The 20,340-nt window shown below is 38.6% G+C and overlaps 1 protein-coding gene across 1 annotated transcript; it reads right to left on the bottom strand.

The window, feature by feature from the left end:
* Window positions 1–788: 788 nt before the first annotated feature.
* LOC115964572 (O-fucosyltransferase 16-like) lies at window positions 789–5,835 on the bottom strand. The gene is made up of 9 exons (XM_031083855.1): window positions 5,425–5,835; window positions 5,262–5,327; window positions 4,873–5,169; window positions 4,141–4,229; window positions 3,842–4,025; window positions 3,125–3,306; window positions 2,523–2,625; window positions 2,096–2,427; window positions 789–1,725 (listed from the first exon to the last, which is right to left on the bottom strand). The coding sequence occupies exons 1-9, from the start codon at window positions 5,833–5,835 to the stop codon at window positions 1,254–1,256; spliced, it is 2,136 nt and encodes a 711-aa protein (XP_030939715.1). The 3' UTR covers window positions 789–1,253.
* Window positions 5,836–20,340: the final 14,505 nt, after the last annotated feature.

Genomic DNA, 20,340 nt, shown 5'->3' with positions numbered 1-20,340 from the left:
ATTAGATTGAAATGTTTCTCTCTTAGTTTTATCACTTGAATTATGTAGAGGTCTATTGTCAATAATGAAAGATATGAGAATTTTCCTAGCAATTAAAGATTATTGAAGGTCTAGTTTTTTTCTCCAATTAAAACCAAACCCATTGCTTCCATCAAGTGAGTTTAGTGCTAGAGTGACTGACCATAGCCCCCCAAAGGAGATGTAGGTCATGGACGAGTCCAAATTGAGAGACATTGGATGCTGAAGTTGGAAACTTAAAACAATTTCCACTTTGCTCATAACTTGCAAAAGAGTTTGCCTCCTGCTTTTATAGTTAACTTACTCATCAAGATTAACACCATTATATATTATCTGCCATGTTCTACAAGTCTTTGATTAAAAAGTAAAGGCAACGAGGAAAGTACAAGGTTTCATAAAATAAAGTGGATGTCATTCACATTAATTTCAATGATTGTCCAAACCAAGTCCCCAAAATTTCACGGTAATCCGAGAATTCTCATTCAAATAAATGATGGAACCTGCTCTTTTTTCTTTTTTTGATAGATATGGAACCTGCTTTTTAAAGAAATAAGTTAAGAGCAGCACATCCAATTTAAGTACTTTCAGAATCATATTTTTACAAGAATTGAAGCACACACTAAATAAAGTGAAGTCTCTTATCATCCTGGGTGTCCAGCCTCCTAAAACAAGACATGCTTTTATATGACATCACTTAAAAATTCTAAACCAAACCTTTTTGATATATACATATCCTTACAAAATTATGGAGAGAATGAAAGAGAATTAAAAAAAAAAAAAAAATTATATAGCTATTATAAAAATAAAAAGAACTAAAGGGAAAAACTTGAGCCTAAGTTTTAAAACCAATCTAAATCCCTGTTTCCCTTTCCCTTCCCTTCTATAATATAACTGCCCCGGCCTTACGGCAAGAATCCTCAAATAAAGCAAAACATTGTCCTTAGCCACATATCCTAGTTGTCAAATGTACAAGAAGTTCCTAAATCTAAGTAGAGGAGCAGCTCATCCCCATGTGCAGCCATATAAAGAAACTGGAAACACTAATTTTCTCAACTGCCAATGGCTTTATGTACACAAATTGCTTTCTTATGAGAGGCCACTTAATCTGAAAAAGCTGCCCCATTGAAGCAGAACAGGGAAGAGGGAACAAAAGGATCCAAAGAATTTGAAGAAAAATTGGGTTATGTAAAGCATATAACTAATCTCAATGGGAAATGAATGCAGTCTTCTTTATTTTAGTCCGAAAATAACTCTTCGGCTAATTCTGGTAGCTCAGGTTTAAGTGAAATATTAGGATCTGATTCTGTTCCATTAGGGAACCCTTTCCCTTGAAGCGTATTTACATTCTCCATATAATCCATATCGGACCATTCTAGCTCATCCTCCATTGACTGCTCGTCTGTCACATCACCAGTATCTTTATTTGTGTTATCCTCCTTGCCACTTGTATTGCGATTATAAGTTTCATTTTGGGGAATCAAAACCACCTTGGCCTTTTTCCCGGACTTGTCACATATGCACGATAGAGGGTTCTCATGAAACTCACCCGTGCCAGGCTTCACCTCATTTGGCTCTCCCATGAAGCCAATCTGAAAAGTTCGAACTTTGGAGGCAAACTCTACCCATGTCATGTTATTTCGGTTCATGAACAACCGGTACAGCTTTTTAGCATTTGGACGGATTGTTGGTTTGTGCCCAAAGTATCTTCTGCATAGACAAGCATGTTTATGTTACTATGTATAACCAGGGAACAGATTTACCTTTCTCATCTGCAGTAGAGATAATAAAGGTGTACTTGGAAGCAACAAAAAGAATTGACATACTCTATGGACCACTAGATTGATCCTTATAAGAACAATTCAAATGTTCTGAAAGTTCAAAAGGTGAAGGCAATTTACACACAAACTTCAACTATATAGTATATATATCTTCTCTGAACCCATAGAATGCCTTCCCTGGCAAAACCATGGCACTTCAATTGTTGCAAAAACCCACTTCAATTCTAAAGCCAATTTCATGTTCTAAAACTAAATGGCATGAACAGAACCAAAAGACAATAACTATATAATTAGCATACCTTCGCCCGGCTAACATTCTAGCCATATTGCCATTGTTATTGGTGACAAAAACATCACTTTCATCACAAACAATGAAGTCTAGTGCAGCCATACGAGAAGAAAATGATGAAAATGGAGCCAACTCCTCCTTGCTGGCTATAGTTTCTTTTGAATGAAAATTTGGGAAGAGTGCTTTGAGCGGTGCCAATGTCTCTTCACCTCCATATACTTCACCTGATGCCACATACAAGTGAACATCACTTCCAAAACCCAATGCTCTTAGCATAAGACCAACTTCCTCCGGAGTGAGTGGGCATCGTCCATGCCTTCGAACTTTGTCAGGGTTTCTTGTCTGCATATCATGCCAAAATAAACATCTCAATAATCAGACAGGCCTAATCCACTAAAGAGGTTGAATAACCTTTTCTAAGAATAAGTGAGTCTCACATGCAAAGTTTTCCACCTCTTCCGTATTTCACCAAGTTCAATACTTTCTTTTTCTCCCCCACCATAATCGCATCCAGAAAATGCAAGCATATCAGGTTCAAACCTAAAGCATGAAAAAGCAATTTGTATCAACAACTTTTTCCCCTGTACTTCTAAAACCTTTGAAATATAAAGAACTTGGGAAAGGCCTGTCTCTATCCATTGAAATATCATAACAAACACGCAGCATATACTCATCCAAAAGACCATATAAACAAACTACTCTTTTCTGAAAATATTGAGAAATTCACATTTATTCCTTGGGAATCATGTTCATATGAACTCAAACGATACAAATTCTATTTTTGGGTTTGCTGTACTACACCTCTTGTTTTGCACATAGTTACTACAGTTGGGTGGTTGTACATAGTTGGGTGCAGTGTGCTGCTGGTTGTTGTATTGGTGTTAGTATTCTATTTTTTCTAATGAAATGACTGATTCTTAAAAAAAATAATAATAATAAGGGAGACTAAAAGAGTCAACTAACAGTCTAACATCATGAATGAAAGAAGCTTTGCAGACGAAATATATTCAAAGAATGGTTGGAAACTATCTGTACATACCTCAAATGCAGGGCAATGAAATGCTTGCCTTTCATCCTCATCCTCCCAACCAAATTTTTTCCCATTTCAACAATAGAATCGGTAAATGTTAAAGCATGGTAGTTAACTCTACATCTCAGCCTTTGTAATTGAGTACCCAACTTGTTTGAAAGCCTGTAATCAAACTTAGAGAGCCGAACAGCCTGCAGCATCAAAAGGGTAACCACAAAGTGTCAAATAATTATGGAATCAAATAACTGATTCAAGAATAAAAAATCATTTACAGGTGTGTACCTCAATTCTGAAAGTATCCGTCAAAACATGCTGTAATGTCTTTTCTTTTTTTTCTTTTTTTTTTTATTTGAAGTAAAAATTGCTAAGCAAGAAATTAAAATAAATTATCTGAGAATGAAAGAAAGGTAAATCCAGAGAAATCAGTCAGGCCCTTAAAAGCTGAATCCTGGAAGATACAATACTAGAAAGAGCAGTCCTAAAGATTAGCCAATTAAGTAGGCATTTACCATGTACAGTAAACAAAACATACTGAGACAGGAAGAAATGTTATCTTCCATTGGAAGATTTTGATTCTGCTTCTTTTTTTTAATAACAATATCTATCGTTCTTGTTAAAGGAATCGAAATATCAAATATGAAAATTTTACAGTCTTAAACAATGTCCATGACATTCAATGAATTGATTATAAGATTCACTACTTTCCATAAAGAATTGAACACTTACATGCTTTTTTATAAGAACAGGCAGAACACGGCTCTGGTAGCATTTTGGATTACACTTCCTTGGAACACGCATGGTGAATGGACTCAAGACTTTCCCTCCGTTTGGCGGAATCTCTTTAACAATTTTAACATCTTTTGAAAGAAAGGAGATAAATTGGTCCACATCAAAGATTTCAGCAAACTCACTGCAGCAAACACCAGATTAAATGAGTTTGACAGCCTATATATATTTTCTAATTTACTTACCAAACATTGGGCTTGAAACTAATTCTAATTTACTTATCAAACATTACAACAAACCTGGTATCCTTCCAAAAAGATTTCTGATCCAGTTGGGGAACAACAAGAGTAGCATTCAATATGTAAGCTGCAACAACAGCATCTGTTATCTGCAGCAAGTAAGGTAAAAATCAAAAACTAATTCAGCAAAATACCCATCAAAATCATGGCCCATTATATCTCTGGATTCATTCTTGAACACTGAAAACAATAACTATTCATTCAAAACCATGAATCTCAGAAAGTTACATGTAAACGGGGTTTCACTTAATTCACTTACCAACCCGGATAATATTTTTCATCATTTATTAAAATAAAATAAAAAAGAAGTCAAAATTGGAAATTTAGAACCAGTCAAAAAACAAATCTAATTGACACAGTAAACACCGCCAACACAAAGATAAAGTACTACTACTGTACAACATGAATTGCACGGAAAAAACTTATCACAAACTAATACAAAACTCTTATCTTCGATGCATTTCTTAATATTTTAGCTGCAATGAGTAGCCCAAGTCAAGCCAAAGTCCACATTTAACACCAGAAGAACCGCAAAAAATCAATTAAGTAAATGACAAAGCCTAATTTTTTAATCCTTTTGAATCTAATCACAGGATCCTACATGAAATTTCTCAATAATCACACCAAAGTTAGACTAATTCAAACCTAAAGCCTACATCGAAATCAAATTCGGCAACTGAATCTTATACTAATAAAAATTAAAAATTATTTAAAAAAAAAAAAAAAACTCACCCCTGTTCTTTGCTGATTCAAGCCTCCACTAGCATCAATCAACAAATACCGATTTGGAATCGTTTTCACATTAGCCCCTGCAGAATCAAAAACCCAGAAGGAAAAAAAGCAGTCTTTAGAGTCCAAAAAATCAACAAGTAGTAGTCCGATATTAAACGAGTTGAAAATCCGATAAACTTGAAGAATCGGAGTTCCCGATACAGTACTAGCAAACTTATCGCTGGCATTACTGCAACCTCTATACAACTCGGAGAAACTCGTTCTCCACAAATCTCGGCCTAAGCTCCCTTCACTTGCCTACAAAAACCGAATCCGATATTAAAAAAAAAAAAAAAAAACCGAAACCGAATACCGAAAATTTGAAATACAACAGACTCTAATATCCGTACCGGTACGCTGAAAGCTGGAAAAGGATCCGAGTCCGAACCCGACCGGAGCTCCACCGCATTGTTAACCTGAGCTCACAAACACAGAAACACATAAATACACAAAAGTGAACGAAATGAAAAACCGAAACGACGTCGTTGATAGATACAGAGAGAGGAACAGTACGGAGTGGAGAGGGAGAGAGAAAGCGGCGAAGAGGAGGAGGAAGCAGCCGGAGATGACGGAGAGGAGAGGGAAAAGGTGGCGGCGGAGACGCCGTTTACGACGGAAATGGTACATGAGGCTGGCCAAAACGACGCCGTTATGGTGGTGGTGGATGTGGCCGTTACTGCCGCTATTATTCAACCTCTTCTTCTTCTTCATGACTATTTCCGTATTGGTTTCTGTGTCTGTGAAAGACAGATGAATAGAGAGCGGAATTGTGTTTGTGTTTGTGTCTGCAGAAGAAGAAGACGAAGAACATTGAACAGTCTGATGATTGTGACTGTGAAGATGAAGCTCGTTTTGTATCTGTTGTTGTTCTTCTTGTTGTTGGTTTTCTTCTTCGCTCTGTGTCGCTGTCGTCAGCGTTTCCATATAAGCTTTCCCCCACATCCAAACAAAATTCTTAGTATTAAAAAATTAATTTCCCAATTTTTTTTTTTTTTCAGAAATAGGATTTAAATTTACAAAAACCCTAATTCTCTTATTAAAAAAAAAAAGAATGGATTAATTTTTCAAATTTATTTTTAAAATTACATTTGATAAATAAGGGGATAAGAGAATCAGGAATTTTTTTTTTTTTAGAGATAATTACAACATGTTGCTAACTCCATAACTCAAACTCTTTCTCCCCTAGACTCCCAAGCACTTTGTGCATGAGGAAGTGTCAATTCAGTTACAAAACCTTTGACAAGAGAATCAGGATTTGAATTCAGAAAATCCTGATTCTCTTAATTTTTTTTTTTTTTTTTTTAAAAAAAAGAATGTATTACACTACTGAATTAAATGTGTTATCAGTTTTGTTTTTGTTTTTTTTTTTCTTTATTTATTTGAAGAAGGTGGGAAGCCAAATTGACCAGAAATAAATTTGGTAGCAAAAATATAATTTGAAAAGCTTCTTTTTTAATTAAGAGGGAAAAGATAGAAAATTTTGAGTTTTTAAGAGTTAGAAATGAGAAGTTATGAAACTGATTTAGGATAAGATATATGATATTTAAAAATTAGATAGATTTACACAAATGTAACTGAAAATAAGATGAGATTGGTTAGCAACAAATTCAAATGAGAATCAATGAATAGTGATTAGTAAAATTAAAAGAAATTGAATAATGCATCAGTCATAAATTAATTTATAATATTTTTAAAAATATTTATATTACTTTTTTATCAGGAATTTGTAAAATCTTTTGTAAAATAACTTGTCCCACTAACATTATTCAAAGAAATTTATACTTTTAAACTTTTTTTAATAATAAAATTGTTACTAAATTTTTAAAAAAGGTTTTTATTTATTTATATAATAGTAATAAAATAATTTTTTTTAAAAAGTCTAATTTCTGAGCTTAAGTGGGTCCCATACCTCGAGCGCGTAATTTTTTTTTTCGCTTGGTGTTTTGCTTAGGTGTGATTACTCAGACCTGAGGCGTAATGTAGTATACTTGGATTGCGATTCAAATGCAACTTTGACCGTTTTTACTTACTTGCTACGTGATGCAGATAGATTTGCCTTGAATTTTAGTTACTAAAATTGCTATATCCATGAATTTGGAATATTCTTCACCTAAGTTAGAAAACTTATCACTATCTATTATAATTTTATCCTATAAATTAGGGAGATTTTTCTCATCAATAGATTTCTACTCTTTGACTATTAGTTATGATCCACCTAAAATAGTAAAATTAACACAAATGAAACACAAGATTATGATAAGTACTTTTTTTTTTCTTTTTTGGGTTGTAAATAATTAGTACTTCTAGTCTTTAATTCTTTAAATAGGTCAATGTTTGAGTCTTTGACTTGAAATCAAATGAAGTTAATTAGTAAAACAAAAAAAAAAAACAAAAAAGCACCCTGTCAAAAAAAAAAAAATGCTAATTACTATATTACTAATTTTCTATAGATTAAATTATATATATAAGATAAAAATAAAAACTCTTAAGTTGTATCAAATTTTAGATGGAAATTGTGGGTTTCGATTAACTTAACTGGTAAAGTCTTTGATAGTTGAATAAAATATCTAAAGTTCAATCTCTGCTACACCAAAAATTGATTGGTATCTAAGTTTAATAATAAAGAGCTATCATCAGAAGTGAACATTATAAATTAAAACCCTCTAAAAGAAATAGATGAAAATTACAAATTAGAATAATGTTTAATTTCCTAAGTAGTAAAATTAGAAGAAACTATTTTGTCATTCTATGCTTAAAATGGACAACTACAAAATGTCTAGGGTCCACACAAATAGTAGTGTGGTAGTGGTAGATGATAGGTATTCTAGGTATGCTATCTATTTCATTTTTTTAAAGGTATGCTATATAATTCAATTAGGCTTTGGAGTCATTGACCTTTCGACTTGATTGTATTTCACTACTTCTACCCTTTATTTTTTCTTTTCTTTTTTGATACTAAACCTTGTGAGAACATTTTCCAATTAAGATCCTTGCCTCTTTGTCTAAATAAAAATCGATAAATGATTATATACTTTGAACTAAGAGACTCTTAGAGCCTCGGCATCCTCATCTAAATAAACAACTATAGGATTTGGGGTTGAATCCCTTTAGAGGAATACTTCCTTTCTTTTTTTGAGTGTGAAAGCAAAATAGAGTAATATTTTTTTAAAACAACATTTACATGGTCAATAAAAAAAGAAAGAAAAACAAGGTTTCATTGTGAAAATATTTCTTGGCATTTGAATCAGTTACAAAATCACTAGACCCTTTTGGATATACATCACTGTTAGTTTCTTTAAAACCTTCTTACTTCTCTCCTTGTATGTGTGTTAAAATACTTAATATTCTAAATAAAAAAAATAAAGTTACAAAATCACTTACTGTAGTCTCAATTCTTCTTTATAATTTTCTTTTATGAACGGAAAAATCAAATGACCATCGACACGAATTAGTTTGTGAGTCTTTTTAATGGTCAAACAATATTTGAATTAACTATTAATGAAAAATAAAGAAATCCCATCAAAAAGAAAAAAGAAAAAAAAAGAAGAAACAAATTATAATTGACAGTTGAGACTGTATGAGTATATATACACAAACTCTTCCCAATCTTTATATTCCTTCCCGGCAAGATCTTTGTTGCTGTTTCGCTCTTCACGTGTGTCTCACGTGTTTAGGTGACCTTCCAGTTGCTTTAGTCTGACGAGACAGTCATGTCCCCCATCTCCTCCAAAAGCGCGTGCATTAAACCGCTCATTGTAGAATGCCAAATCGCCGTCAAATGAATATTGAGACCGTTGCTACACGAGCTTAAAAGCGCGTGATAATGAAATTTCGAGTTTGCGGTAAATTCGTTGTCGTTTTAGGTTCACACTAATAACGCTTTACGATGTTATTTAGGGAGGTTAGGTGCCTGCTGTTTTGTCTCAAAGCGTCGTACTTTGACGTTTCAAACTCCCTCTGTTTTTGGTTTTTGGCTTCAGCAATCAGCATCATATGTAAAAGTAAAATGCATCGAAAACCCTAAACCTTAAACTTTAATTATCACACTAATCAATGAATGGATTCAAACATTCGGTCGGCTTAGAATATATATTGTAACTCCACCATTGAAATTACTGCTACAATTATATTCATGTCCATTACCTTTTGGAACGAATAGGTTGGATTCTGTAACACCATCGATATTTAAATAAACATTAACTATTATAGTTTTAATATCATTTAAACTTATTAATAATGTAGCAACATCTACATTATGTTCTTTCATTATATATATATATATATATTTTTTTTTTTTTGAGAAGAATTATATATATTTTTTTATATAAAAGAGTTGACAGGATTTTATGAATATTAAAGGATTTTAAATTTATAATATGATTTGAAATTACAAATTTACGATATATATTTTTCATGGACTTCTATTGGTGTATGAGGTTTCAGGTTTCAAATTTGATCACAAGTCCTTTAGTTTAGAACAAAATCCTTAAACCCCCTTCAAAAAAAAAAAAAAGAACAAAATCCTTAAACCTTAATTATCACGCTAATTAATGGATTCTAATATTCGATTGGATTTGAATATTTTAAGTTTGTAACTCCACCATGAAATTACTAGTACAATTACATTCATATCTATTACTTTTTGAAATGAATAGATTTGATTTTATAACGCCACTGATATTTAAACAAACATTAACTATCATGGTTTTAGTGTCATTTAAACTTATTAATAATGTGACGTCATCCTTTTCTTTCATTATTCTTTTTTGTTTATGAAATGGGTTGATAGGATTTAATTTGCAAATTTTAAAGGATTTTACATTTATAATATTAGGAAATACTAACGAGTGCCTTAAGGGCATTGGTTAAGAATTCAGTTAAAGAAAGTTTTTATAGTAAAAGAAAAAAAATTAATTAATATTTTGACAACTTTTTCAATTTCCCATAAAAGTGATGTCAGAACTTTCCTAAAATGGATTGTTAAGAAGTGCCCTAAGGGCACTCGTTAGCATGACCCTGTAATATTATTTGATTTAAGATATATGTTTCATGTTGCTTGCATCTTATTTTCAATTTCACACTGGATTTCTTTCGGTGTAGGAGTTTTCAAATTCGATCACAAGTCCTTTATCACTTCAGTATTATTAGAAAATAATACTTTTTTTTTAACCAAGAGAATCAAGCTTCTTAATTTATTTTTATTTTTTTGATAGGGGTTCTTAATTTTATTATGGAATAAAAAGAAAAACAAGTTTTTGAACATAGGATTCAGATTAGACGATCAAGATGTAGGTGGGTGCACCAAACATTACCTGTAACAAGAATATTGCGAGTGTAAATCATGATTCCTTCTTAATAAAATATAATCTTGGTGTTAATCAGGTGATTAATTAGTTTTTTGAGATTGATTAATAATTAAGTTGGTTAGCTGAATAGACATGCAACTGTATAAAATATTGTGCCTTGCACCTAACGATTTGGCTAGATTCTAAATAACATGAAGAGTGGTTGAACAAAGAAGAAAATAAAGCCATTTTCAAAGAAAAAGAGTGATGGTGATTACTGAATACTAGTATTAGTTTGAGAAAACTATTCTCTATGATTGAAAATGAAAGAAAGCTGACTATGGAAAATGATTTTTTGGGTAATTGTTGATTTTGGAAAACTGTGTGAAGTGCTTTAAATTTCGTTTTGAAAGAGGAAGGAGAAGCTTGAAAAGTTCAATACTACTATTTAATGGATGGTGGGCTCAATTGGTCTTGCATGGACAGCGTGGTTACCTTAAGCAAACACCATTTTAATCTTTTAATAAAAAGATCCAATTCTAATTTGCATAAATTAATTAATAAATGATTATCTAGTTGTTAAGCAAAAGAGCACAGCAAACGTTATATGGGTGAGGAGGGAATTGGGAAAGGAAGGCCTAAGGAAAGCATATTTGGACCTCTAATTAATTTAGAGAAGGTGTATGTTATATTTGGTAGGAAAAAGTTAACAAATTTGTTAATGGGTCATTTTAAGAAATTTTTTATGCCAAAAAAAAAAAAAAAATTAATATTTTGATAGTTTTTTCAATTTTTCATAAAAGTTTTATAAAAGCTTTCCTAAAATAGTTTATTTACAATTATTCTAAAGACACTCGTTAACATGACCCTGTTTGCTATACATAACATGTTTATCACACAATATATGAATCCTAATGGATTTTATTTATTTTTTATTTTTTGGAGAAACAAACACACACACGCACAAGGGAGAGGGAAATGATTCTAACACAAAGGCACACTACAACTCCACTCAAAAACCATGGTAACTTTTAAGGGAGTGTGAGGCAAGTTATACTATACACAACACACTCTCTTAAGCAATGTGAACCCAAATGAGTTTTAATTAGCTTAACTGGTAAACTTTTCTCGTTGAATAAAATATCTAGAGTTCAAGCCACCACCTATGCTAAAAACTTACTGAAGTCTTGTTTTAATGATAATAAACAATCATTATGGAGAGATTGAAATTCTTATCTTTTATGTTCCATACAATGTATATGTTGGATGAGATACTTATTGGAATAATTTGTGAGTTGCTTATATGACTACTAATTGACCAGAGTGCCCCACAATAGGCTTATTTTCATGTTTAAGTTTTCACTCAATGATGCTTAAAAAATTCTTAAAGGACCTCATGGGTGGGGTTGCAACCTCATAAGTTGACATAGAAAATCATGGCTGCATCACTAAAACATGGAGTTCTTCTTTTCCAATTTTTTTTTCTCTTTTTAGTTTCCCTTATAAGGGATTGATGTTCACCATTTTAAACGAAACAAACATGTTGATGTGGTTTTGATGGGATTATTGTGGTTTTAACTTTTAAAGGGATATTGCTATTATTTAAGTGATGGTTATCATGATTCCTCAATTATCTTATGTTGCAAGCCTTTGGGGTTTCAATCATTTCTATCCCATCAAATTTGTTAGGCCATTTCTTTCAATCAATTTTACATATTTGTAGCAAAAGACATCCACCATCCTATAGAGTACAGATTTCCAAGAACTTCATTTTAGGTCAAAATCATTGACTTTGATTCTTCATCCATGAAAAGTGAATTCTTAACTATCAACCACCAAGACTAAAACAAAATTAATTTTCCCATTCCTGTTCGTGCTCTATGTAAGCCAAATGGCTCATATCATCCTTATTTTCAACTATCAAAGCACAAAAGCTAATCATTTTTTGTCTTTCAATTTCATTCTTGTTACTTTCAATCTCTCTCTCCCTCTAGGGAAATGAAAAGTTCCATAATTTGTCAACATTCCTTGGTAATGAGTTATTTGGATCATTTTGGATTTATCAATAAACAGTTGAACTTCTTGAATCTTGATGGGTCAACTATTGAATTTCCGAAGTAACTTTTGTTAGTTGCAAAGGCTAAAAGTAACTTTCGTATTTATTTTCCACTTGAGCATTATTTATTTTATTCCCTAGAAAGAAACAAGTTTGAGTTATTTATACCCCAAACATTTTTTGACAAATAATTAATGTCTAGGTACTATATATTAATATATATTATGGGGGTAAAGTTCATCAGTCAAACAGTGGGCCTTGGCACCCATGCGGGGCCCAACCATAACAGGAAGTGAGGACAGGGCCAGAGGACTTCCAGCCCAACCCTGTTGGGCCGGGTCGGGCCTGTTTAAGAGGCGTCCGAGGAGGAATGTCTCCTCGGACGCATCAAAAGGGAGTCCAACACACACCCTTCACGTAGTGGAAAATCGTCCCAAGTCGAAGAAAAATGCTGGACGCACAGGGGGGCAACCACAACTGCCGCATTAAATGTAAGGAAGCTACTTTTCCAGCCGCATTAATGTGGAGAGGACAGGAGAACAGTATTATCTTGGCCAGTGCAACTCACAGAAAAGGAGGATGATGTCCTATGGGACAGGCACTCAAGTAGAGGCCCGGATGATCAACAAGTGGAGGGCCATTATCATTCGAAGGATGCTATATAAGAGAAGAAAACCCCCATGACCAGGGGATCGGAAGCGGGAGAGCAAAAAGTAAGGAAAAGAGAGAGAAAAGGAGAGAAGTTCTGTAAGAAAAGCCTCAGTCGTTGTTCCATGAACCGTTATCCCAGGAGGTTTAATAAAACGTTCCCACGTTTAAATGGTTGCATGGCTAACTAACAATTACGTGCACTCTGTCTTGACCTAGTTCTTCGACCCACTCTCTACAAATTCATTGTTGAGGGTCTTTTGGGTCAGAATCGCCTGCTCACTGGGCCTGGGCCCCAAAATCCGCCCCTACAATTGGCGCCGTCTGTGGGAAGAATTTGTGTCTCGACAAGTGAACAGTAAGAAATGGAAGGATCAGGCCCGCGCCAAACCGGACGTGCAGATTCTCAACGGCAGGACAATTTTTTAAATGTCGAGCGAGGGAACGACCAACATAACCAACGAGAGGGAAGCGTGAACACCTCTCACACGAGTAAAAGTCGTTCAAAGGGGAAGGATCATGCATCCCATGAGCAAAACGATCGAAAGGCTTTACGAAAAGAGATTGATGATTTGAAGAAAAGGCTGCGCCGAGCACAGCAGAAACGTCTTTCACCTGGCTCGGGCTCGAGCAGTGACGAGGATAACGAATACCGGCGAAGATCAAGAACCCCTCCGAGCGAGACCTTTTCCTACGAGGAAGAGAGACCTCGTAAACGCAGCCGCAAAAGCCCATCTTACCAAGGCCTGGCCAATGACGCCATGAGTAAGGCCCTGGATCGCATCTCGCAGTCGCCATTTACCCATAGAATAGAGAGGGCAGCACTCCCTCGGCGATTCTATCAACCAACGTTCGCTATATACAATGGTCGGACCGACCCAGTGGAGCATGTGAGCCAATTTAATCAGAGGATGGTCGTCCATGCCAGGGATGAGGTGTTAATGTGTAGGATATTCCCATCTAGCTTGGGACCCATGGCGATGAGATGGTTCGATTCCCTCCAACCGAATTCCATAGATTCCTTTAAACAGCTGACGCAGGCTTTCGGTTCCCGTTTCATCACCAGCACTAGAGTCCTTCGGCCCCTCGATTCCCTCCTATCCTTGTCCATGCGAGAAGGAGAGACGCTGAAGGCCTACTTGGATAGATACTGGGAAATGTATAACGAGATCGAAGGGAAATATGATGACGTCGCCATCAATACGTTTAAAAGGGGCTTGCCGACCGAACACGGCTTAAGAAAGTCCCTCACTGGAAAGCCAATCACCAGCGTGCGCCAACTCATGGACCGAATTGACAAGTACAAAAGGGTCGAGGAGGACCAGCAGATGGGGAAGGGTAAGGCGAAGGTCGTCCCTCAGGAGAGGAGGGACTTCAGGTCGGAACGATTTAACAACAGTAACAGGCTGAGAAGGGACTATGTAGAGCAGTCCGGATCTACTGGGGCTCAAGCAGTCCATGCTGTGTTCCGAGAACCTCTTCACAAAATCCTAGAGAAGGTGAAATATGAGCCTTTCTTTCAGTGGCCGAACAAGATGGCTGACGACCCTTTGAAGCGTAATCAGAACCTGTATTGCGCATACCATTAGGAGCCCGGTCACACTACTGACGATTGCAGGAACCTGAAGAACTATTTAGACCGGCTCGTCCGAGAAGGGAAGCTGAGGCATCTGCTGCATCGCTTTGAAGGATGGCAAGAATCATCGAACAATGAAACCAGACAAAGTACGTTGAGGCCACCCATTGGCACGATTAATGTCATTCTCGCCGCACCTGGAAGGACAGGATCTACCCCCTTCAGGGTAATGTCAGTGAGCAGTTTCCAAACTGAGCTAAATGGCAGAGAACCCAAGAGAGCTAGAAAGAGCGCCACGCCATTAATCGGGTTCACGGAGGAAGACAAACAAGGGACTATTCAACCCCATGATGATGCCCTAGTAGTCACACTCAGAATTGAGGGTTATGACGTGAAGAGGGTATTAGTTGATCAGGGCAGCGCCGTGGAGGTAATGTATCCTGATTTGTATAAGGGGTTGAACTTGAAGCAGGAAGACCTGTCGCCCTACGATTACCCTCTGGTCAGCTTTGAAGGAAAAATTGTTACCCCGAAAGGCATGATCAAGTTGCCTGTGCAAACAGATTCAGACGTGGTAGAAGTGAACTTCATTGTCGTAGATGCACACTCACCTTACACCGCTATTGTTGCCCGGCCATGGATTCATGCACTAAGGGCTGTGCCGTCAACCTTGCACCAAAAAGTAAAGTATCCCTCAGGAGATCAAATCAAGGAAATAATAGGGAGCCAAGAAATGGCTAGGCAATGCATGGTGTCGGCAATATCACAACGTCTTAGTAATGAGCCCTCCACTTCAGCCGAGAGGGACTTATAGCAGTCAAAGACCTCTGCGCCGACTACGTGTAATGGAGGATCGGGCGTGGATGTGAAGTGTGAGGAGTTAGAGAAAGTACTCGTCGGAGCAGACCCTGAGAGGTTTTTTCAAATTGGTTCAGAACTACCACCTGAGGAGAAGTCAACACTGACTGCTTTCCTCTGACAAAATGTAGACGTGTTTGCTTGGGACCCGTATGAGGCCCCCGGGGTCGACCCAGATTTCATCTGCCACCACCTTAATGTAAACCCGGCCATAACACCTAAGAGGCAGGCTCCTCGACGACCGTCGAAAGAACATACCGACGCCGTGAGAGAAGAGGTTGCAAGATTGAAGAAAGCTGGGGCTATCAAGGAGGTGTTCTATCCCGAGTGGTTGGCTAACACGGTAGTGGTGAAGAAGAAGTGCGGGAAATGGCGGGTTTGCGTAGACTTCACGGACCTGAACAGGACGTGTCCCAAGGATTCCTTCCCAATGCCCAGGATAGACCGGTTGGTAGATTCAACTGTCGGACACCCAAGGATGAGTTTTCTAGACGCCTTTCAGGGCTACCACCAGATACCCTTGGCTGCCGAAGACCAGGAGAAGACTGCTTTTGTCACCCCAGTTGGGAATTACCACTATAAAGTGATGCCCTTCGGCCTAAAAAATGCCGGGTCAACCTATCAAAGGATGATGACCAGGATGTTTGAACAGCAGATGGGTAAAAACGTTGAAGTGTACATAGACGACATGGTGGTTAAAAGTAAGTTAGCCCCCAACCATATTGAAGATCTCGGCAACGTTTTTCAAATACTGAGAAAGTATAAACTACAGCTAAACGCAACCAAATGTTCATTTGGAGTGGGATCTGGAAAATTCTTGGGTTATATGGTGACTCACAGAGGCATTGAGGCAAACCCCGACCAAATAAGAGCCATCCATGGTTTGCAGCCTCCTCGGAACCCTAAAGAAGTCCAGAAGCTTACTGGTATGATTGCAGCTTTAAACCGTTTCATCTCGCGCTCAGCAGATAGATGTAGGCCATTTTTTCTCCTGTTACACAAGTGGAAAGGATTTGAGTGGAATGAGGAGTGCACTATGGCTTTCCAACAATTAAATGAGTACCTCACCCGACCACCAATTATGTCCAGTCCAAATGCCGACGAGGTTTTGTTTGCCTACATAGCAGTGGCCCAGCATGCAGTAAGCTTGGTGCTAATCCGAGAGGACAACGGCACACAACGACCATTCTATTATGTTAGCAAATCCCTGCAGGAGGCAGAAACCCGCTATCTACCCCTTGAAAAGGCTATTTTGGCCGTCGTGCAGGCAACGCGAAAGCTTCCCCACTACTTCCAAGCGCACACTGTGGTGGTGCTAACACAACTCCCCATAAAATCTGTCTTACGCAGCGCCGATTACACAAGCAGAATTGCAAACTGGGGAACGATTCTGGGCGCTTTCGATATTAAGTACATGCCTCGTACTGTTGTAAAGGGCCAGGTCCTTGCCGACCTAATAACCGAGTTTGCAGAGCCCACGCTAGAGGAACAAAACGTGGCGGGAACACTAGGGGCTGATGAGAAGATGATCAGCGCAGTCTCTCAGCATGAAAACACTTGGTGGAAAGCATACATTGATGGCGCGTCGAACCAAAGGGGCTCAGGATTGGGACTTGTCCTGGTCTCACCTAAAGGGATCACAATAGAGAAGTCATTGAGACTCGGTTTTACAACAACGAATAACGAAGCCGAATATGAGGCATTATTGGAGGGAATGGGTATGATTCGGAAAATGGGGGGGAAATCCGTAGACATGTTCTCGGATTGAAGACTTATTGTGGGGTAGGTAAATGGAGACATGGAGGCAAAGGACGAAAGAATGCAAGATTATCTAGTACGGGTTAAGCACCTGCAGGCCCATTTTCATCAATTCCGCTTGACGCACATACCTAGAAGCGGGAACACTCATGCCGATTCTCTCGCGACGTTGGCCACCTCCTCGGCCCAACCCCTACCTCGAGTCGTTCTGGTAGAAGAGGTCCTCCGTCCATCAACAGAAAAGGCCAATGGGATTGGAATACATAACATTAGGGCAGGACCGAGCTGGATGGACCCTATCGTTCTGTACTTAAAGCATGACACATTGCCAGACGATAAGGTTGAGGTTGGCAAAATCAGGAGAAAGGCTACTCGATTCTGGTTATCGGAGGACTCCAAGCTTTACAGACGCTCGTTTTCAGGGCCGTATTTGCTATGTGTGCACCCAGAGGCTGCAGAGCTCATCCTGGAGGAGTTACATGAAGGAATTTGCGGAAGTCACACGAGGGTTAGGTCTTTGTCCCACAGAGCCTTAACGCTGGGTTATTGGTGGCCGAGCATGCATAAGGAAGCCTTGGATTATGTGAAGAAGTGCGACCAATGCCAGAGATTCGCTCCGAGCATACACCAGCCTGGTGGAGAGCTAAACCCAATGTCCAGTCCCTAGCCATTTGCACAATGGGACCTAGATATACTTGGTCCATTCCCTAAGGCAACAGGGAATCGAAAATTTCTTCTCGTCGGCACCGACTACTTCACCAAATGCGTAGAGGCTAAGGCGCTGGCAAACATTAGGGACGTCGACGTCAAGAAGTTTCTCTAGAAGAACATAGTCACCAGGTTTGGCACCCCGCACACCCTGGTGTCGGACAACGGGCTCCAATTTGATAGCAAAGCCTTCAGAAGGTACTGTAGCGAGCTGGGAATTGTCAACCGGTATTCCACGCCAGCTTATCCCCAGAGTAATGGCCAAGCAGAAGCCGTCAACAAGACCATAATGAACGGACTGAAAAAGAGACTAGATGACGCAAAAGGAAGATGGGTAGAAGAGTTATCCCATGTCTTATGGACATACCGCACCACGCCTCGTAGGTCCACAGGGGAAACCCCTTTTTCAATGACCTATGGGGCCGAGGCTGTCATTCCACTGGAGGTGAACTTCCCAACCCAGAGGACCACCACCTTTTGTCCCGCTACCAATGACAAACTTCTAGAAAAGAGCTTGGACCTCATCGACGAAAGAAGGGAAGGCGCGATGGTCCACCTAGCTAACTATCAGCAGAAGCTCAAGCAAGGTTACGATGCCAAGGTGAAGTCCAGGCCATTGGCGCCTGGAGATCTAGTACTGAGGAAAGTCTTGGGCACTGCGAGGAACCCCGCATGGGGAAAGCTCGGACCAAACTGGGAGGGACCGTACTGTATCACTTCCGTAGCTGGCGTAGAAGCCTACTTTTTAGAAGACTTGGATGAATGTGTAGTTCCACGCCCTCGGAATGTAAACAACTTGAAAAGGTACTGTTATTAATGAAAGATGTAATCTTTGGTGCCGTATTGCTGTGTAGTTACTTGAACTAAGTGTTAAACAGAATCCAAGTCCTGCTTGGATCCTCGGACCACAGACTTGGGGGAAATTAACCACGAAGCAAATCCAACTAAGTGTTAAACAGAACCCAAGTCTTGCCTGGCTTCTCGGACCACAGACTTGAGGGAAATTAACCACGAAGCAAATCCAACTAAGTGTTAAACAGAACCCAAGTCTTGCCTGGCTCCTCGAACCACAGACTTTGGGGAAATTAACAATTAAGCTATTCTAGCCAAGTGTTAAACAAAACTCAAGTCCTGCCTGGCTCCTCGGACCACAGACTTGGAGGAAATTAACCACGAAGAAAATCCAACTAAGTGTTAAACAGAACCCAAGTCCTACCTGGCCCCTCGGACCACAGACTTGGAGGAAATTAACCACGAAGCAAATCCAACTAAGTGTTAAACAGAACCCAAGTCCTGCCTGGCTCCTCGGACCACAGACTTGGGGGAAATTAACCACGAAGCAAATCCAACTAAGTGTTAAACAGAACCTAAGTCCTGCCTGGCTCTTCGGACCACAAACTTGGGGGAAATTAACCACGAAGCAAATCCAACTAAGTGTTAAACAGAACCCAAGTCCTGCCTGACTCCTCGAACCACAGACTTGGGGGAAATTAACAATTAGGCTATTCTAGCCAAGTGTTAAACAGAACTCAAGTCCTGCCTGGCTCCTCGGACCACAGACTTGGAGGAAATTAACCACGAAGCAAATCCAACTAAGTGTTAAACAGAACCCAAGTCCTGCCTGGCCCCTCGGACCACAGACTTGGAGGAAATTAACCACGAAGCAAATCCAACTAAGTGTTAAATAGAACCCAAGTCCTGCCTGGCCCCTCGGACCACAGACTTGGGGGAAATTAACCACGAAGCAAATCCAACTAAGTGTTAGATAGAACCCAAGTCCTGCCTGGCTCCTCGGACCACAGACTTGGGGGAAATTAACCACGAAGCAAATCCAACTAAGTGTTAAACAGAACCCAAGTCCTGCCTGGCTCCTCGGACCACAGACTTGGGGGAAATTAACCACGAGGCAGTTCTCCGTAAGTGTTAAATAGGGCCCAAATCCTGTCTGGCTCTTCAGACCAGGGACTTGAAAAAATAAGGTTAGCAGCCGATGCGCCTAATTATTAACTATCGTTCTATTCACGTATTCATTCACTTACGCTCGGTTATCAACAGTTAGTGAAGAAATAGAGATCCATTCATGATATAAAAAAAAGGGGAAGGGAGGTAGACAATAATATTTGAAAGAAAATAACCTTTGTCATTAAAATCTAAAAGTAGTTCTGTTTACAAACACTGGCAGGGAAAAACAAAACAAAATACAAAAAATAAGACCAACAGATCTTACACCATTCTCCTAAGAGCCCTGAGCAGGAGTGGGCTGACCACCAGCTGCTTGGGTCCCCGGGGCAACCTCCTTGGCCTGTGCGACGATCTCGTTAATGGAAAGGCTGTCCTTAGGTGGCTTGTCCTGCGCGGCTTGCCCATCACCCCCAGCTTCGAGAATAAAGAAGTCTGTTGGAAGAGGCTCTTTGGAGACATTCTAGTCAGGAATTTCGCGTACATCCTCTGGGAAGAAGATGTTCTCAGCCTTCCTAAGATCAGAATCCGCTGGGACAGCTGCCCGATCCAGGGCTACACCCCAAGACGTGGTGATGTAC

The sequence above is a fragment of the Quercus lobata genome, chromosome 10 (genome assembly GCF_001633185.2).
Source record: "Quercus lobata isolate SW786 chromosome 10, ValleyOak3.0 Primary Assembly, whole genome shotgun sequence".
Lineage (NCBI taxonomy): Eukaryota > Viridiplantae > Streptophyta > Magnoliopsida > Fagales > Fagaceae > Quercus > Quercus lobata.
Note: the sequence above shows the minus strand (reverse complement) of the source record. Positions and strands in the feature narration are given on the sequence as shown.